This window comes from Heloderma suspectum, chromosome 2 (genome assembly GCF_057233095.1).
Source record: "Heloderma suspectum isolate Gila_16-S chromosome 2, 16-S_ref, whole genome shotgun sequence".
NCBI classification, from domain to species: Eukaryota; Metazoa; Chordata; class Lepidosauria; order Squamata; family Helodermatidae; genus Heloderma; species Heloderma suspectum.
In genome coordinates, this window is record NC_139459.1 from 169,828,858 (window position 1) to 169,843,614 (window position 14,757).

At 44.7% G+C, this 14,757-nt stretch overlaps 1 protein-coding gene across 1 annotated transcript; it reads left to right on the forward strand.

Moving 5' to 3' along the window:
- The first annotated feature begins 7,814 nt into the window (after positions 1 to 7,814).
- Positions 7,815 to 14,700, forward strand: LOC146353195 (selenide, water dikinase 1-like). Its single transcript, XM_084835928.1, has 8 exons — positions 7,815 to 8,133; positions 8,894 to 8,997; positions 9,183 to 9,290; positions 10,417 to 10,571; positions 11,657 to 11,747; positions 12,152 to 12,251; positions 13,250 to 13,462; positions 13,969 to 14,700. Exons 1-8 carry the CDS (start codon positions 7,830 to 7,832, stop codon positions 14,196 to 14,198), a joined length of 1,305 nt encoding a protein of 434 aa, XP_084692054.1. The 5' UTR covers positions 7,815 to 7,829; the 3' UTR covers positions 14,199 to 14,700.
- Positions 14,701 to 14,757: the final 57 nt, after the last annotated feature.

Sequence of the window (14,757 nt, forward strand, 5' to 3'; positions counted from 1 at the left end):
AGCCTTGTCCCCTTGTAAATGCGCTTATCAGTCCTTATCGCGCTTCTTTTATTTGTTGTTGTAATTATTCGGATCTTACTCTGAGGATCTCAGGACAGTGTTCTCTCTCCCCTCCCCTCCCCTCTTTATCTTCCCAAAACCCCTGTAAAGGCAAGGCGCAGTGAGAGCGACTGATCACGGTCACCCAGTGAGCTTCATGGCAGAACAACTTGGGATCAAGTTACCTTGTGGATCACCTTCCCCAATATAGCCCCGTTTGATTGCTAAGAGCATTGGAAGAGACCTTGTTGGTTGTATTGCAACCGGCAGATTGCACCTGGTAGCAACCCAGAAATTAATTGGCCTTCTCTGTGGTGGCATCAGCCCTGGTCCAAGGTGTCTTACTGCCTGAAGTGAGAATTCACCTTCCTGGCTGCATGGCTCTCACAAAACCTCGCCCAAACTCTTGCAAGATCCACAGCTGCAGTAAGGGGAAGCGGGGGGAGCATGACAGGAGGGCTGGTGGCTGCCCAGAGAGCCACCCAGCTGCTCCCTCACTGTGGCAGATGCCACGCCAGAAGAGCAGCTGGCGGGATTCTCCAGAGCACCAGCTGGAGGAGAAGGCCCCTCCCTGCTGGCTGGGGCAGTGCAGTTCACCACTCCTCCCGCTCTGCTGCCTGATGCGGGCACATCAGTCTGCATAACGGTAGGGCTGGACCTGGGTGGCATCCAGTTTGTAGAATGCCCTCCCCCTTGGTATGTGGGAGGCACCAACTGTAACATGTTTTAGGCACCAGTTGAATACTATATTTTCACTCAGGCCTTCCCTGACTGATTAGGCTGCCCACGACTGAACAACAACAACAACAAGTTCTCTGATACTAATTTTTTTAATTGAGAATGTTTTTTTAAAAAAAGTTTTTACTGATTTTTTGTATTCTGTTTTTAAAAGTTTTAACTGGATATGTTGTATTTTAAACTTTTATGGTCTACACCACTTCAAGATGTCTTTTTAGATACAGCCAAGCCGTCTATAAAGGGCACAATCCTATCCAGAAGCCCATCAGCCTCCAAACTTGGAGGCTGATGGGCATCTTATGCAGAGCAGGAGGAGTGCAGAGGCGATCTTTGCATCTGCACTTCTCCCGCTCTGCATTTTTGCTAGACAGGCTTTTGAGCAAGTCTACATTTGAGCAAGACTCCCATTTTCAGAAGGAATCCTTCTTTTCTCTAATAGCTTCCTTGGCACTGCTTGTTAACCATGCTGGTGACCTTTTGGTGCTGCCTTTCCTAACCTGTGGTGTACATTCTAGCTGAGCTTCTATTATGGTGATTGAGTAACCTCCAAGCATTTTGAAGGGATTTAACTCTCTCCCCCTTTCAACTTCCTTTTTACTAGTCCCCTCATTTTAGAGATGTTTTCTCTTTTGAAGTCAAATATGAATGTGTTGGACTTCCTTGGCAATTTTCCACTTACATATTAAATCTGATAGCACTGTGGTCACTGTTACCAATTGGTTCAACATTTAGAGATAAGGGCTGGATGTGCCTGATCTCATCTGATCTCGGAAGCTAAGCAGGGTCCGCCCTGGTTAGTACTTGGATGGGAGACTGCCTGGGAATCAGGCTTCCTGAACTGAGCAGGGGGTTGGACTCGATGGTCTTGTAGGCCCCTTCCAACCCTATGATTCTATTCTATGAATACATCTCATACTAGGTCCTGGGTGATGCCACTTGGAATTAAATCCAGGGTTGCTTCCCCTCTCGTTGGTTCCATAACCAACTGTTCTAGGGTACAGTCATTTAGGGCATCGAGAAACTTAACCTCTTTGTCATGACTGTGGGACATGCATTTATCCAGTCAATCTTCGGGTAATTGAAGTCACCCATTATTACAACACTTCCTTATTTAGAGGCCTCCCTGATTTCATTTTCCTTGTCAAGATCACCCGAAGCATTCTGGTCTGGGGGACAATAGCATGTTCCTAGTATTAAATTAGTTTTGGAGCCCATATTGTCACTCACAGTGCTTCTGTGGAAGAGTGTGCCCCTTTTAGGTTTCCTAGTCTGCTTGAAACTATGCCCTCTTTGATGTGCGGAGCAACATTTCCTCGAGTACGCCCTTATCTCCATTCTACCAGGTTTCCTTAATGCCTGCTATATCTAGGTTTCCCTTTAAAACCAGGCACTCCAACTCTCCTATTTTGGCTCTGAGGCTTCTAGTATTTGCATAGTGTCCCTCCCCAGATATCTCTGGCATGTGCATCTTCTGCTATGGTACTTAGACCTCTTTGACTGGCTATATCACCATATGCTCATGGCCTATTTCCTCCCCTTCTACATTTGGACAATCAGAAACATTTTCATTTTCATCCCCCAGGGATGATTTAACCTGAACAGCATGCTTCCCAGCTCCTGTTGACTTTCCCGCAAGGTTCAGTTTAAAAGCTGCTCTGTCACCTTTTTATGTAGTAGTCTGGTTCCATTTTGGTTCAAGCGAAGCCTGTTGCTCTTGTACAGGCCCGGCTTGTCCCAAAATGTTCCCCAGTGCCTAACAAATCTGAACAAGTTAACAACCCATAGCTAAACCATAGTGCAGGCTTTGCATGTAACAACACCCTATCAACAACAACCTATACTCAAGCCATACCCTGAGTTATTGTTAGATGAGAACCAGGTCATAGCAGGAAGCAGTGAACCTAAGAAGAAAACAGTTGCTGGACTGAGGAAGTCATCTTAAGGGAATATTTGTATGTGCTTGACAATGCAGAAATGGTACCTGAAAGAAGACAGTTAACTAAGTCCTTACGGTTATTCAGTGAATTAACTAAGGTGGAGATTTACAGGGTAGTTAGCCAAAAGGCTGATTAGGAAAGGAACTATTGCCTTAATATATTCAGCTTTTTAAAGCTATGGTAACATCCGCATAGTTTAAGTAATCCCTTAAAATACATAACTTGTTGAAAACAATTTAATATTAAAGCTTTTAGTGCATACTGTATTTAATGTTTTTCCACAGTTATGTATTTATATTTTTAAATAGATTTACTATTCCTCTGTTTTAATTATTAGAACTTTGACTGTTTGTCCCATGCCTAAATCCAGCTACTGGATGGGTTAAAGAGTAACCAGGAAATGAGTTCATGTGGCATTGGAAAGGGAATAAGGAATAATTAGTAAGGAGTGAGCTTCCATTTAGAGGAAGTTACTAGTCCTCAATGAGGTGCTCCCTGTGTATCTGTTACTGGTGGCTGGGTGGGAGTTAGGAAGCCAACCTCTACTAGATAACTTCACTGTTTGTTAAGGTGAGGTGACCATTCTCAGAGGTCCATGAAAGATTGCAGTTCAATATGGGATAGTTATAGGCAAGCTTTGAGACACATGGGGTTTCTCCTACCAATGAAGGGCAACCACAGATTTGCACATCTAAATTTCTTCCTTCTATAGCTGTTGTAAGTATAGGAACACTGTGCCACTCAGTGTTCCCAGATGAGGCTTTTATTGTGAAATCACACTGCATTGTTTACAGAATTGTATAGGAAGTTCCAGACAACTTTGTGTCCCATTTGTAACCCTCTATTTTCCTACCACTTTTTCCACCTCTTTTCTTTCCACCAAAAATCTGTTAAGCTGTCCATCTGGAAGAACCTACTGTCTTGAACTGCAACAATGGAGACTTGGCCAGTTATATGTTTAACATGAAATCCGCCCAGATGTGGCTCCTCCTTAGCAGGAGGCAGCATTACCCCAAGCTTAGCTTTTCACGATGTGTTGTTCACGTGTAAAGGAGTAGTTCACAGGGTCCTACCATGCAATTTTGTGTTTTCTCCTGAAACGGGACAGTTGACTGAGGGGTGCTTCTATGCTATGGCCCTTCATTGTTTTTCATGCAATATTTTCCTGTGAGCTGTTGCAAACTAATTTTGTTCCTCACCACAATTATCAATGCAGTATTTTTTACTCTAACTTCCTACAACTCTTGTCCCTGCAGAATGGTAGAATGGGGCAGTACAGTACTAATAGGCAGTCTCTGGTCAACTCCTCCTTCAAAAAAGAAAAGAAAAAAAGACATGTGCAAGACATCATCCACAATGAAGACCGTGCAAAACTGTAGTTGCACCATAGCAGAGAAACCTCACACAGGCTGTGTGGAAACTTACATTGAGATGCATCATCATTTTCAAAATGGAGCCTGCTCCCCTATATTTGATGTATGCCTAGACTTTGAGTAGATTTTTAAAAATGTTAATGGTGGAACTAGCAGAGGGGCACCATTTCAGAACAGATAATGGTAGGAGGCAACGGCTTTCCTGAAGAAAAAGATTTTCCGAGTGCACTTAAAAGCACAGAGAGGGGTCTTGCTGGCTTTCGCCAGGGAGGGAATTTGAAATTGAGGTGCCACCACAGAAAAGTCCCTGGCAAGCAGTGGTACCAAATGTGTCTGAACAGAGTCTGAAATGAATACCTTAAATTTTGGGTTAGGGTCATATGGGCAAAGCTGGACCTTTAGATAACTGGGTCCTTGCAGGACTGAGCAACTTGTGTCCCTCCAGATATTTTGACCTACAGCTCCCATCAACCCTAGCCAGCACAGCCAATGGTGAGCGTTGATGGGAGTTCTGGCTGTCCAGAAGTTTTGGCCTACAAGTTGCCTGCCTGATTTTCAGGGCTTTAAAGGTCAACCTTAAAACCAGTGTGACTGGCACTTCTACCAGGATCCTGAGGATAAACCCCTGAGGAAATCGGCAGTGACTTTTCATCTGCCATGTTGGAAACATGTTTTAATATTCTATACTGGAAACATAATTTACATAATTTAGGTTGCAGTCCTGTATTCATCGATCTGTGTGTAAGCACCATTGAACTCAATGGGACTTCTGTGTAGACACATATAGGGCTGTGCTGTTAACATTATTGTAACAGAAGTCAATATATTACACAGTCTTTTGAAGCCCATGTTTTATCACCACCTGTGTTCCACAGGGCAAGTGCCTCAACTGCCCTGCCGCTAGTCACACTAGTGCTACATTTCCCTTTCTTTCTTTGTTCAGATTCTTAGACCGTAAGCCTGAGAATTACAGCATCCAGTTATGTAGGCATTTTAGAAATAACAGTTTTTCTGACCAGGCTGCCATTTATGAATGGAAAATGTCTGAACTGCCAATGTGGTTGGCAGTGTGATGCCCAGTGATTAAAAGTATTGCCCATGGATGGGAAATTAAGGGTGCAATCCTATGCATGTTTAGACAGAGTAAAGGCCTACAACTCCCAGCATTCCCCAGCTAGCCAGGCTGGCTGGGGAATGCCGGGAACTGTAGGCCTTTTCTCTGTCTAAATGTGCATAGGATTGTGCCCTAAGTGGCTTCCATTGTGGGGGCTTTCAGAAAGTTCATTTGTTAATTTAAGGCTTGAGAGAAACGAATAAAGCGACCCTGAAATGAACATGAAATAAGCAAACACTACTCCTTCCTTCCTGGGGAGGGTTAGGGTGCTCTCAGACAATGCTTTTATTGTATAATCGCCCTGCCTCAAACACAGAATTTTACAGGAGTCATTTTCATGTTGTAACCTGCCCACGTTTTTTCCATTGCTACGTCTTTTTTCTTTCCACAGAAAATCTGTTAAGGAGGAAAAGCCAGAATATCTGCAGAAAGAATGCATTTTGATTGGTGGCACTAGGAGCCCTCTGTCTGCAAGCACCCATAGTCGTCGCAATTACATAATGAAAGTCAAGAAGGAATAACTTTGACTTCTGAGCCACATCAGCAGTACAAATGTTAATTATTTTTAACCTAGTTTAATGCTGACTGGGTCCCCCAAAGGATGATGGGAAATGCTTTTCTGTAACGCTGCTCCCCTGTTCTTATTACAGAACTAAAATTACCAGGATTTCTGGTGGGGGAAGCCTTAGCAGTTTGGGTGGCTAGGGAATGCTGGGAGTTGCAGGACTTTTTTCCATCTCAACATGCATAGGAATCTTTCCTTAATGTTGATACTGCAGAAAACATGCCATTTAGTTTCTTTTTTTCTTAGGAGGGTGGATGAAATCTAGCACCAGGACTTTTGTTTTCTGCATCTGATTAAAGTAAGAGCTAACAGGGAAGACTAGCTAGCTTCACTGGGGATGCTCATTCTTTCCCACTGTATTTGACTTTTAGTTTTTATTGCATGTTGTTGGCCAAGCATACTGAGGCTTGTGGTTTCAGTCAAGGGTGGGCAACCTGCAGTCCTCAGCCTAATTTCAAAAGCTCTCGGCATGCAATCAGTTCAGACCTCTGACAACAGCAATCTGTCCTTTCCCTGGCAGCCCACTATGTGAGAAGGAAGAGGGACGGAGAGAAAAGGGATGACCCAGTCTGACTCTGCCCACCACTGGCTTTGGCCCTGCTGACTGCTGATATGAAGCCCCCGACATACTTTTTTAAATTATCATTTATATGCTGCTTTTTTTTTTTTTTAGCAAATAGACAGTGTACAGCAATTTAAAATAATAAAACTGTAAAACAATAAAAACAAGAACATTAAAAACAGTAAAACTAAAACAGCACTACAAAACTTCAAAGACTAGATTAAAAAGATGTGTTATCACATCCTTTTTTAAGGCTGGGAACATTAAGATTACCTGTGAGTGGGAAAAGGTTGCCCATCCTAGTTTAAGTAATCTATTAGGCATTCTGCAAGTTGTTTTATATTTGTAACAGGATAATGCAGTTGACTATTGGAATGAAATCTAGTACACGAGATTAGGGCACAATTCTATGTATGTTTCGAGACTGAATACCGGCTTGCCATCCACACTTATTTTCAAATGGAGGAGGTAGAAAAATGCAGAAGACAGCATAAATGTGCCTTTTGTTGTTCAGTCATGTCCGACTCTTCGTGACCCCGTGGACCATAGCATGTCAGGCCTTCCCGCCCTCCGCTCTCTCCCGGAGAGTGCTCAAGTCCATATTCACTGCATCGGTGATGCTATCTAGCCATCTCATCCTCTGCCGTCCCCTTCTCCTTTTGCCTTCGACCTTTCCCAGCATCAGGGTCTTTTCCAGTGACTTTTCTCTTTGCATTAGGCAGCCAAAATATTTGAGCTTCAGCTTCAGTATCTGTCCTTCCAATGAGCACTCAGGGTTGATTTCCTTTAGGATGGACTGATTTGACCTCCTTGCAGTCCAGGGGACTCGTAAGAGTCTTCTCCAGCACCACAGTTCGAACGCATCAATTCTTTGGCGCTCAGCCGCCCTTATAGCCCAAGCAAACTCAATGTTACATTTCCCTCAAAGGCTAAAATACTGGAATGAAAGTTAGCGTGTGTTATGTATCCGGGGGGGGGGGGTACTGTGGGTTATTTATTGTTTTGAACCTTGGCAGCTCCTGTAGAGTTGGGAGCAGCAACAGTGGGTGGAACTTCTGCGAAGTACTTCACTTGCGTACGCGCTGAATAAAGAACAGTCGTGTTTGAGGCCTGCTGCTTCCTGCGGTCATGCCTTCTACCAATACAACAGCGTACACACGTAGGGCGACACTCCCGCCTTCACGTTCGCGGACCAGCGCTGCCTGCCCGCGCCTTTCAAACGGGGAGGGGGAATAGCCGCAAGCCAGACTCTCGCTCACCCTCTGAAGCGACGTTTCCCCCAGACGGCAACGTCACTAGTTCTAACGCCTTCACTTCCGATAACGTCTTCTCGCGAGACTCCCCCCCCCCGTGATGAGGGCGCACGAAGCGCTCCCGCCCTTCGTACTTGGGCCGACGCGATGCCCCAGCCAGCCCAACCACGCCTCTCGCCAGCTCCGGCGAGCGTTTCCTCTCTCCAGCTCTCGCGAGACGGCTGGAAGCGTCTGCTCTGGAAACGAACATGGCGGCGCTAGCTGGTTCTCCCTCAGCCGGGCTGCCTCCATTGGCGACGGCCGCCCCAAGTCCCGCCCCGCCGCCGCCGCCACCTGGCCCGCCCGGCTACCGGCCCTTCGAGCCCGAGGCGCTGGGGCTCAGCCCGGGCTGGCGGCTCACCAGCTACGGGGAGCTGCGGGGCTGAGGCTGCAAAGTCCCCCAGGAGACGCTGCTCAGGCTCCTGGAGGGACTCGGTGGTCCCCGCTCCGGGCTGGCCGGGGATGGGGAGGCGGCGGCGGTGGCTGCCGCCGGAGGCCCCGCTCCCACTGTCGGTGAGGCTTGGTGGGGGAAAGGGTCCCGGGGCTGAACGAGACGGCGGAGGAGGAGCCCTTGTCTTTGATTTAGGAGTTGCGGGTGGCGCCTGTTGTGTGTTGTAGCGAGGGGAGAGGGTTCCCTGAGACAGGAGCCCGTGCACTGTAATAGAATAACTTGGTAGAGTCCTGAAGGGGTAGAATAGACCGCACCACTTGAAGGTTGTAGATGTGGGGTCATATTTTTGAATCCCTCTCTCCGTTATAAAACACACTGTCACACACAAACAACAACGCTGTAGCGCCTCCTGCAAGGGGAAGGCTTTCCCATCCGGGGAAAAGGTTCTAGATTTATCTGGGTCCCTGTTGTGCTAACTTCGTACTTGCAGAGGTCTTTTCTTTTTAACATAGGGATGATCTAGTGTAGTAGTAACAGACTGGGCTACAAATTGGAAGGTCCCCTGGTTAAAATCTTGCTTTTCCCATGCGCTCTCTAGGTGGCCTTAGATGAGCTACTGTCTTGCAGTTTTAGCTTTCTGGTCTAGCTTGCTGGGTTAATGTATGATAAGATATGGCTGACTGCTTTAAAGCACTATATCAACATGTGAGTGCTCACTTCCAAATATGATCCCTTCCTGCAGTCCGTTCTGTCACATTGGAACTGTGCCACCGTATCCCCCCTTTTGCTGCCTTTGTACTGCCTTTGTACTGTTTTTGTAGTTGCTTCGGGTGGAAATACTTTTAGAGGTGCTGCAATGCTTGTGGTCCCTCTTCTCCACAGGCATTGGAATGGACTCCTGTGTGATCCCCTTGAGGCATGGGGGTCTCTCCCTTGTACAGACTACAGACTTCTTTTATCCACTGGTGGAGGACCCTTACATGATGGTGAGTAGGGGGTACTGGCAGAAAGGGGCCGGGGGGAGGTTGATCTGATAGATGGGATTGGGCTGGAACATGGTACATTTGTGCTGTGAGGAGGGAGGCTTTGGAGCTGAGGCTCATAAGGACAATTGCCTTGTGTGTTGCCTTCCTCCATGTTCAGTGTCTGTTGCTGTATGTGTCTGATCTAGGGTCGTATTGCCTGTGCCAATGTTCTGAGTGACCTCTATGCTATGGGTATCACAGAGTGTGACAATATGCTTATGCTGCTGAGTGTGAGCCAGAAAATGACTGACGAGGTGAGAAGCACAATTGATACTTTTACCTTTTTAAAATAGCTTTTCTTTACATAGCGTCAGTGTTTGAATAGTTTTGTGTACAATATATATGTATGTAATTACAGCACAGATGGATTGCAATAAAGGAAATGGCTTGTCTGGCTGCACCTGCTGAGCTGGAAGTTTCTTGTTAGAGCCTGCCTGTAGCCAGAGTAGTAGAGGCAGTGATACTCCTGAAAATCTTACGAGAGGGACGCTATAGCTCAGTGGTACAATGCATGCTTTGAATGCAGAAGGTCCAGGTTCAGTCCCTGGCATCTCCAGTTAAAACGATGTGTAGCAGTAAGTGATATGCAAGGCCCCTGCCTGTGACCCTGGAGAACTACTACCAGTCAGTGTAGTAACCCAGTCTACTGGGTTAGATGAACAAATAGTCTGGCCTTGTATAAGGCATTTTTCTATTTAAAAAAGATAAGGAAAATGCATTCTGTAATGCAGATTTTCTATGAAGATTTTTTGTAGGAATAAGAACAGACACTTCATGACTCAATTCAGGCATCATGCCAAGCCACAGTTTGTGTTGATCATAATTCAGAACTGGGACCATGGTTTGAGTTTCCAAACAATCAGCCAAACCATGGTGTAGAGTTGCTTGCTTTCATTTTCCAGCACCACTCCTTTTCTAGGATGCAAGGGCCTTCAGAGGTGGTGGAGCAACAACTGAAATAATGGCTTGTCAATTCATGGCTCATGCCAAACAATAGTTAGTACAAACCCACTTCAATTCATTTTTTAAATCCTGATTTGCTGGCCAATTGCAAATCATGGCATGTCAGCTTGGGCATCATAGCAAATATGGTAGTTAATGGTAGTTAATGGCATCATAGCAAATCATGGCATGTCAGCTTGGGCATCATAGCAGATATGGTACTTAATGGTAGTTAAGTTTTGTTAATCATTGTTTGGTTTGATGTCTGAATTGAGTCCATGTAGCCAAACAATACTTCATAGAGCCAGTGCCTTGCAAACCCTCTTTTACTGTGAAATATGCAGGCAGGAAACTGCCTTTAATATCCCAGGCACAGCTTTCTGTACGAAGCCAAATGATTACAGGCTCCATTAATTCTTTATTATATACTTTATGCAGGAGCGGGACAAAATCATGCCACTGATAATCAAGGGCTTCCGGGATTCAGCAGAAGATGGCGGCACCTCAGTAACTGGTGGGCAGACAGTCTTGAATCCTTGGATCATTATTGGGGGAGTTGCAACAGTTGTATGTCAGCCCAATGAATTCATTATGTGAGTATTGAGATCTCATCAATAGGAGGGAATTTGAGAAAGCAAACTATAGGGTTCTAGACATCTGTGTGAACTGAAAAGGTAATCATGTTGCAGTGTCCTTAACTGCTGAGAGAAGCTTGCTAGACTACAGGATCACTGAGACTCAAAATCTAAATTTAGTTTTTAGTACACATTTTAGATAGAATGCAGTTCAGTTTAGTCCATTCACACTTGTCATATTCATTCAGATAGTTACCAGTGTCGGAGCAATAGAGCCTGGGGGCCAGAAGCAGGAGGTGTGTTGCGCATAGCTATTTTTTTGGTGTTCAAGTCTTCCTCTGAATTTTGCTGATTTTGGTGTACCTTAAATGCTTTTTTCCCAAGTCTTTGTACAATGTGGAAAAACTCATCTTGACTGTATGTCCTGGTCGTACATTAATAGGGCTTATCTCTTAGAAATTTCTTTTTGATGATAAAGGACATCTTTCCTTCAGAAACATTTCTTTCAAAAACTTGATCACCACTTCACTTGCTGGCAACATTCCTGAATTATACAACCCTTGCTTCAGGTTTCAGGCTTGTCTTTTGAGACTATCTTGGAAGTCTCTTTGTCCAGTGTTTTCTCCCAAACTCTGGTAATTACATGCATTTTGTTCACATTCCACAGTTAGCTTTGCATGCGCACACACACTTGTTTTCCACAATTCTTCAGCCTTTTTCTTCTGGTAACTTTGCACATTGTTTGGTAACTTTCCTCCATTCAAACCTTGGGAAGCTTTTCACCCCAAAGGTCGCCGTTATATGATTTTATGTGACAGAATAAGAGTTCTCAACCTGGTATCAAGGCACTGTTGCAAGGGGTATCATTTTAGCCCCAAAGATCTTATTGTTTTCCCAGGTCTTTTAATCTACCTTAGATTTAGGCTGTTTCTATTCTCTGTAACTGCTTTTATGCTGTTCTTGTTAATTCAGTAATATTGTGACTAGTGTTCATGTTGAATTTAAATTGTTATATTTTGTTGTGAGTCATTGAGATAACTTTGTTATATAGGTAGGTAATTAAGATGCTCTGAGCATTGGACTCATGTTCCTTTTTATTCTAGGCCAGACAGTGCAGTTCCAGGGGATGTGCTTGTACTGACTAAGCCACTGGGGACTCAAGTGGCTGTGAATGCTCACCAGTGGCTAGATAATGTAAGTGTTCATCTGTGGGGAAACTTGGGAGCCCCTTTGTGTTCTCGACATATGGCATGGGGACAGCGGGAGCGGGGAGAGTCCTCTTGTGTGTGTATATATGCAAGAGGAGGATGGAGCAGAGAAAATATTGTCACTATAGTAGACCTAAGATTGGTGCAGGCCTCAGGCTGTCAGGTAACTTTAGAAAGCAGGAGTCATCTGCCTTAAGATGGTAAGTAGTAGGTAGTCAAGAGGAGATATGATGCAGCAGCAATGTTGTCTTACATCAAACAGTGGAGTGGCTTCTTTGAAGTCTTATAGTCAGTATACTATACTGACTTGATGTGGTGGGTGAGAGGTCACTGAATTTGCTAGTGAGGAATGGAGCCTTGGAATAACTTTTAAAAAACATTTCTTTTCAGCCAGAGCGGTGGAATAAGATTAAACTCGTGGTTTCCAGAGAAGATGTTGAACTGGCCTACCAGGAAGCCATATTTAGTATGGCCATGCTGAACAGGACAGGTAGGAATCCTGTTGGGGTGTGGGTTTCACCTGTACATTTGCAAAACAAAGGGTTGATGCTGCTGTGGCAACAAATGCATATGTATTTTTTAATGTTTGGGGTAACTTGTGAGCTACCTTGAGTGCCTTATTGAGGCAGAAAGGTGGGATACCTATTTTTTTTAAAGAAGAAATCTTTGTCAGACTACACATGTACATATTTCCTTAAGATTTTCAGGGCATTCACATTCCAAGACCCTCTTTAAAAGAAAAATTGAATTGAGTGTTCTGAATTCTTCGAACTTTCATCTTACCTCTGTGTCCTTCTTTAAAGGAGGAGAGAAATGTGTTTAAGTGTGTGGATGACAACAGTCTGTTTCTCTTATTCTTATGTACGACAGCTGTCTTTTACAGACAACTCTCAACTCCACAAAAAGCTATTGCTGGAATGAAAGTCATGAGGTGGGGGTGTTTTAAATTTTATGGCAGGGTAACTTGATAATCTGCACGGAACTGCAAAAAAGTCTGACTAAACAAACCTGATTTCTATAGTGATCACAAAGATTTCTGAGAAGGGTGATTTGTGACCTCACCTGGGATTGTAGACTTACAGTGTCAGTTGCATGGTAAGAATGAGCATATTCAGTTTGCTAGTCTTTTGCAGCACCAATATGTAGCACTTAACTTCATTGGGCAGCAGCTAGATTAGTATGCCCCTCTGATTCAGGATTCCCAGGACTGACATGGACCTGATTTCCTTGGAGCCTCCCAATACCGTCTCTGATGTGCAAATGTCAGATGTATATTAATTCTCCATCTTATAAGTAAGGTCAAAGGCTATACCCATGTGTGGCCACCAACTTTCAGGATAATAAACCAGCACAGATACAGGAAGTGGACAGTATTAGTGGGTGACTCCCCGGCCTCCATTATAAGTAGTAGTTACCTAAGAACTGCTATGCACAGGTTTAGCTGCTGCTCTATCACTTGTGCCTCTAAGTTTTGTTCTTGTCCTCCAGCTGCCAGTTTGATGCACACTTTCAATGCTCATGCTGCCACAGACATTACAGGCTTTGGAATTCTGGGACACGCCCAGAACCTGGCCAAGCAGCAGCGCAGTGAGGTGTCATTCGTCATCCACAATCTGCCCATCATTGCCAAGATGGCTGCTATCAGCAAAGCATGTGGTAACAGGTCCAGGCTCCTGCAAGGGACATCCCCAGAGACATCTGGTAAGATAAGCAGGCCCCAGGGGTGGGCAGAAGGTAGATCGGGTTCTACTGGAAGATCTCTAGGGAATTTGCAGTAAATTGGGATGATTTATGATTTGTAAGTGGCTAACAATAACAAAATGACCCCCCCCAAATATTTATGAAATGAAGAATGCTTTGAATAACCAGGAATTAATTTTCGTGTGTAAGGACTATGAGTTGACTTCATTTCTGGTACTCCAGAGAAATTCTTGTGCTCAGAATTCTTTAATTCTAGTGGTGTGTCCTTTTGTACTAGGCTCTACCTGGTAGATTAATTATTAATTAATTAATTACATTTATATCCTGCCTTCTTCCTTAAGGAACCCAAGGTGCCATACATAATCCTCCTCTCCACAGATCCTGGGGTTTCAGTAAGAAAAAGTAGAGCCAGTAGGCCTGAAGTCTACCCACCCCTGGTCTAGGCTATAAATGTTGCAAGGAGTTTTAAATATTTGAATGGCCTTAACTTTTTCTTTATATGGCAGGGGGGTTGCTGATCTGTTTACCTCGGGAGCAGGCTGCTCGCTTCTGTGCCGAGATCAAGTCTCCCAAATATGGAGAAGGACACCAAGCCTGGATCATTGGCATTGTGGAGAAAGGCAACCAGACCGCTCGCATAATTGACAAACCTCGTATTATTGAGGTGACACCCCGTGGGGCCAGTGCATCCCCTCAGGATAACAATTCCAGTGCCAGCCCTGAAGCTGCCTCATGAGGTGGCAGAATGACTTTCTTCTATCCACTGTAGGCTCTGGAGCTGAAAAGAGCAGCACCCCAAGGCTCTGGATCAATGCGCACTTGCCTTCTATAGCACAATAATCCCCAGAATGTTGTCTCCTTGTTGGTTGGTGGCCCTTGCCATCTGATGTAATTGATTATGAAGCCATTTCCTGCAAGCAGGTAAACTGCTGGCACTGTTGATTTGGAGAAGATGGTAATTTGAATTATTTATTGGAATAGTTCTACCTGTTCTTGAGCTCTCCCAGCTTTTGGTCAGACTGAGCAGCTGGTCCAAAAGGAGGGTGGGTGATTTAAAAAGCCATTTGGTTGGGGCAGAAGTCTCTCCTCTCTTTATGAAGCACCTCCCTTAAATCCCAGTTGTGGGCGTGGAGGGGCAGAGGAACCCTAGAGGAGCAGCACCAAGCTCAGCTTCATGGATTGTTCCTTGGGTTGTAAATTATTGGTGATTTGAGTTAATAAAAAAGTTGATTTCTATAGCTAGTGTGGGACTTGGAAAGCTGGAGTTGCTTGCACACCGTTAACATAGAAGGGAG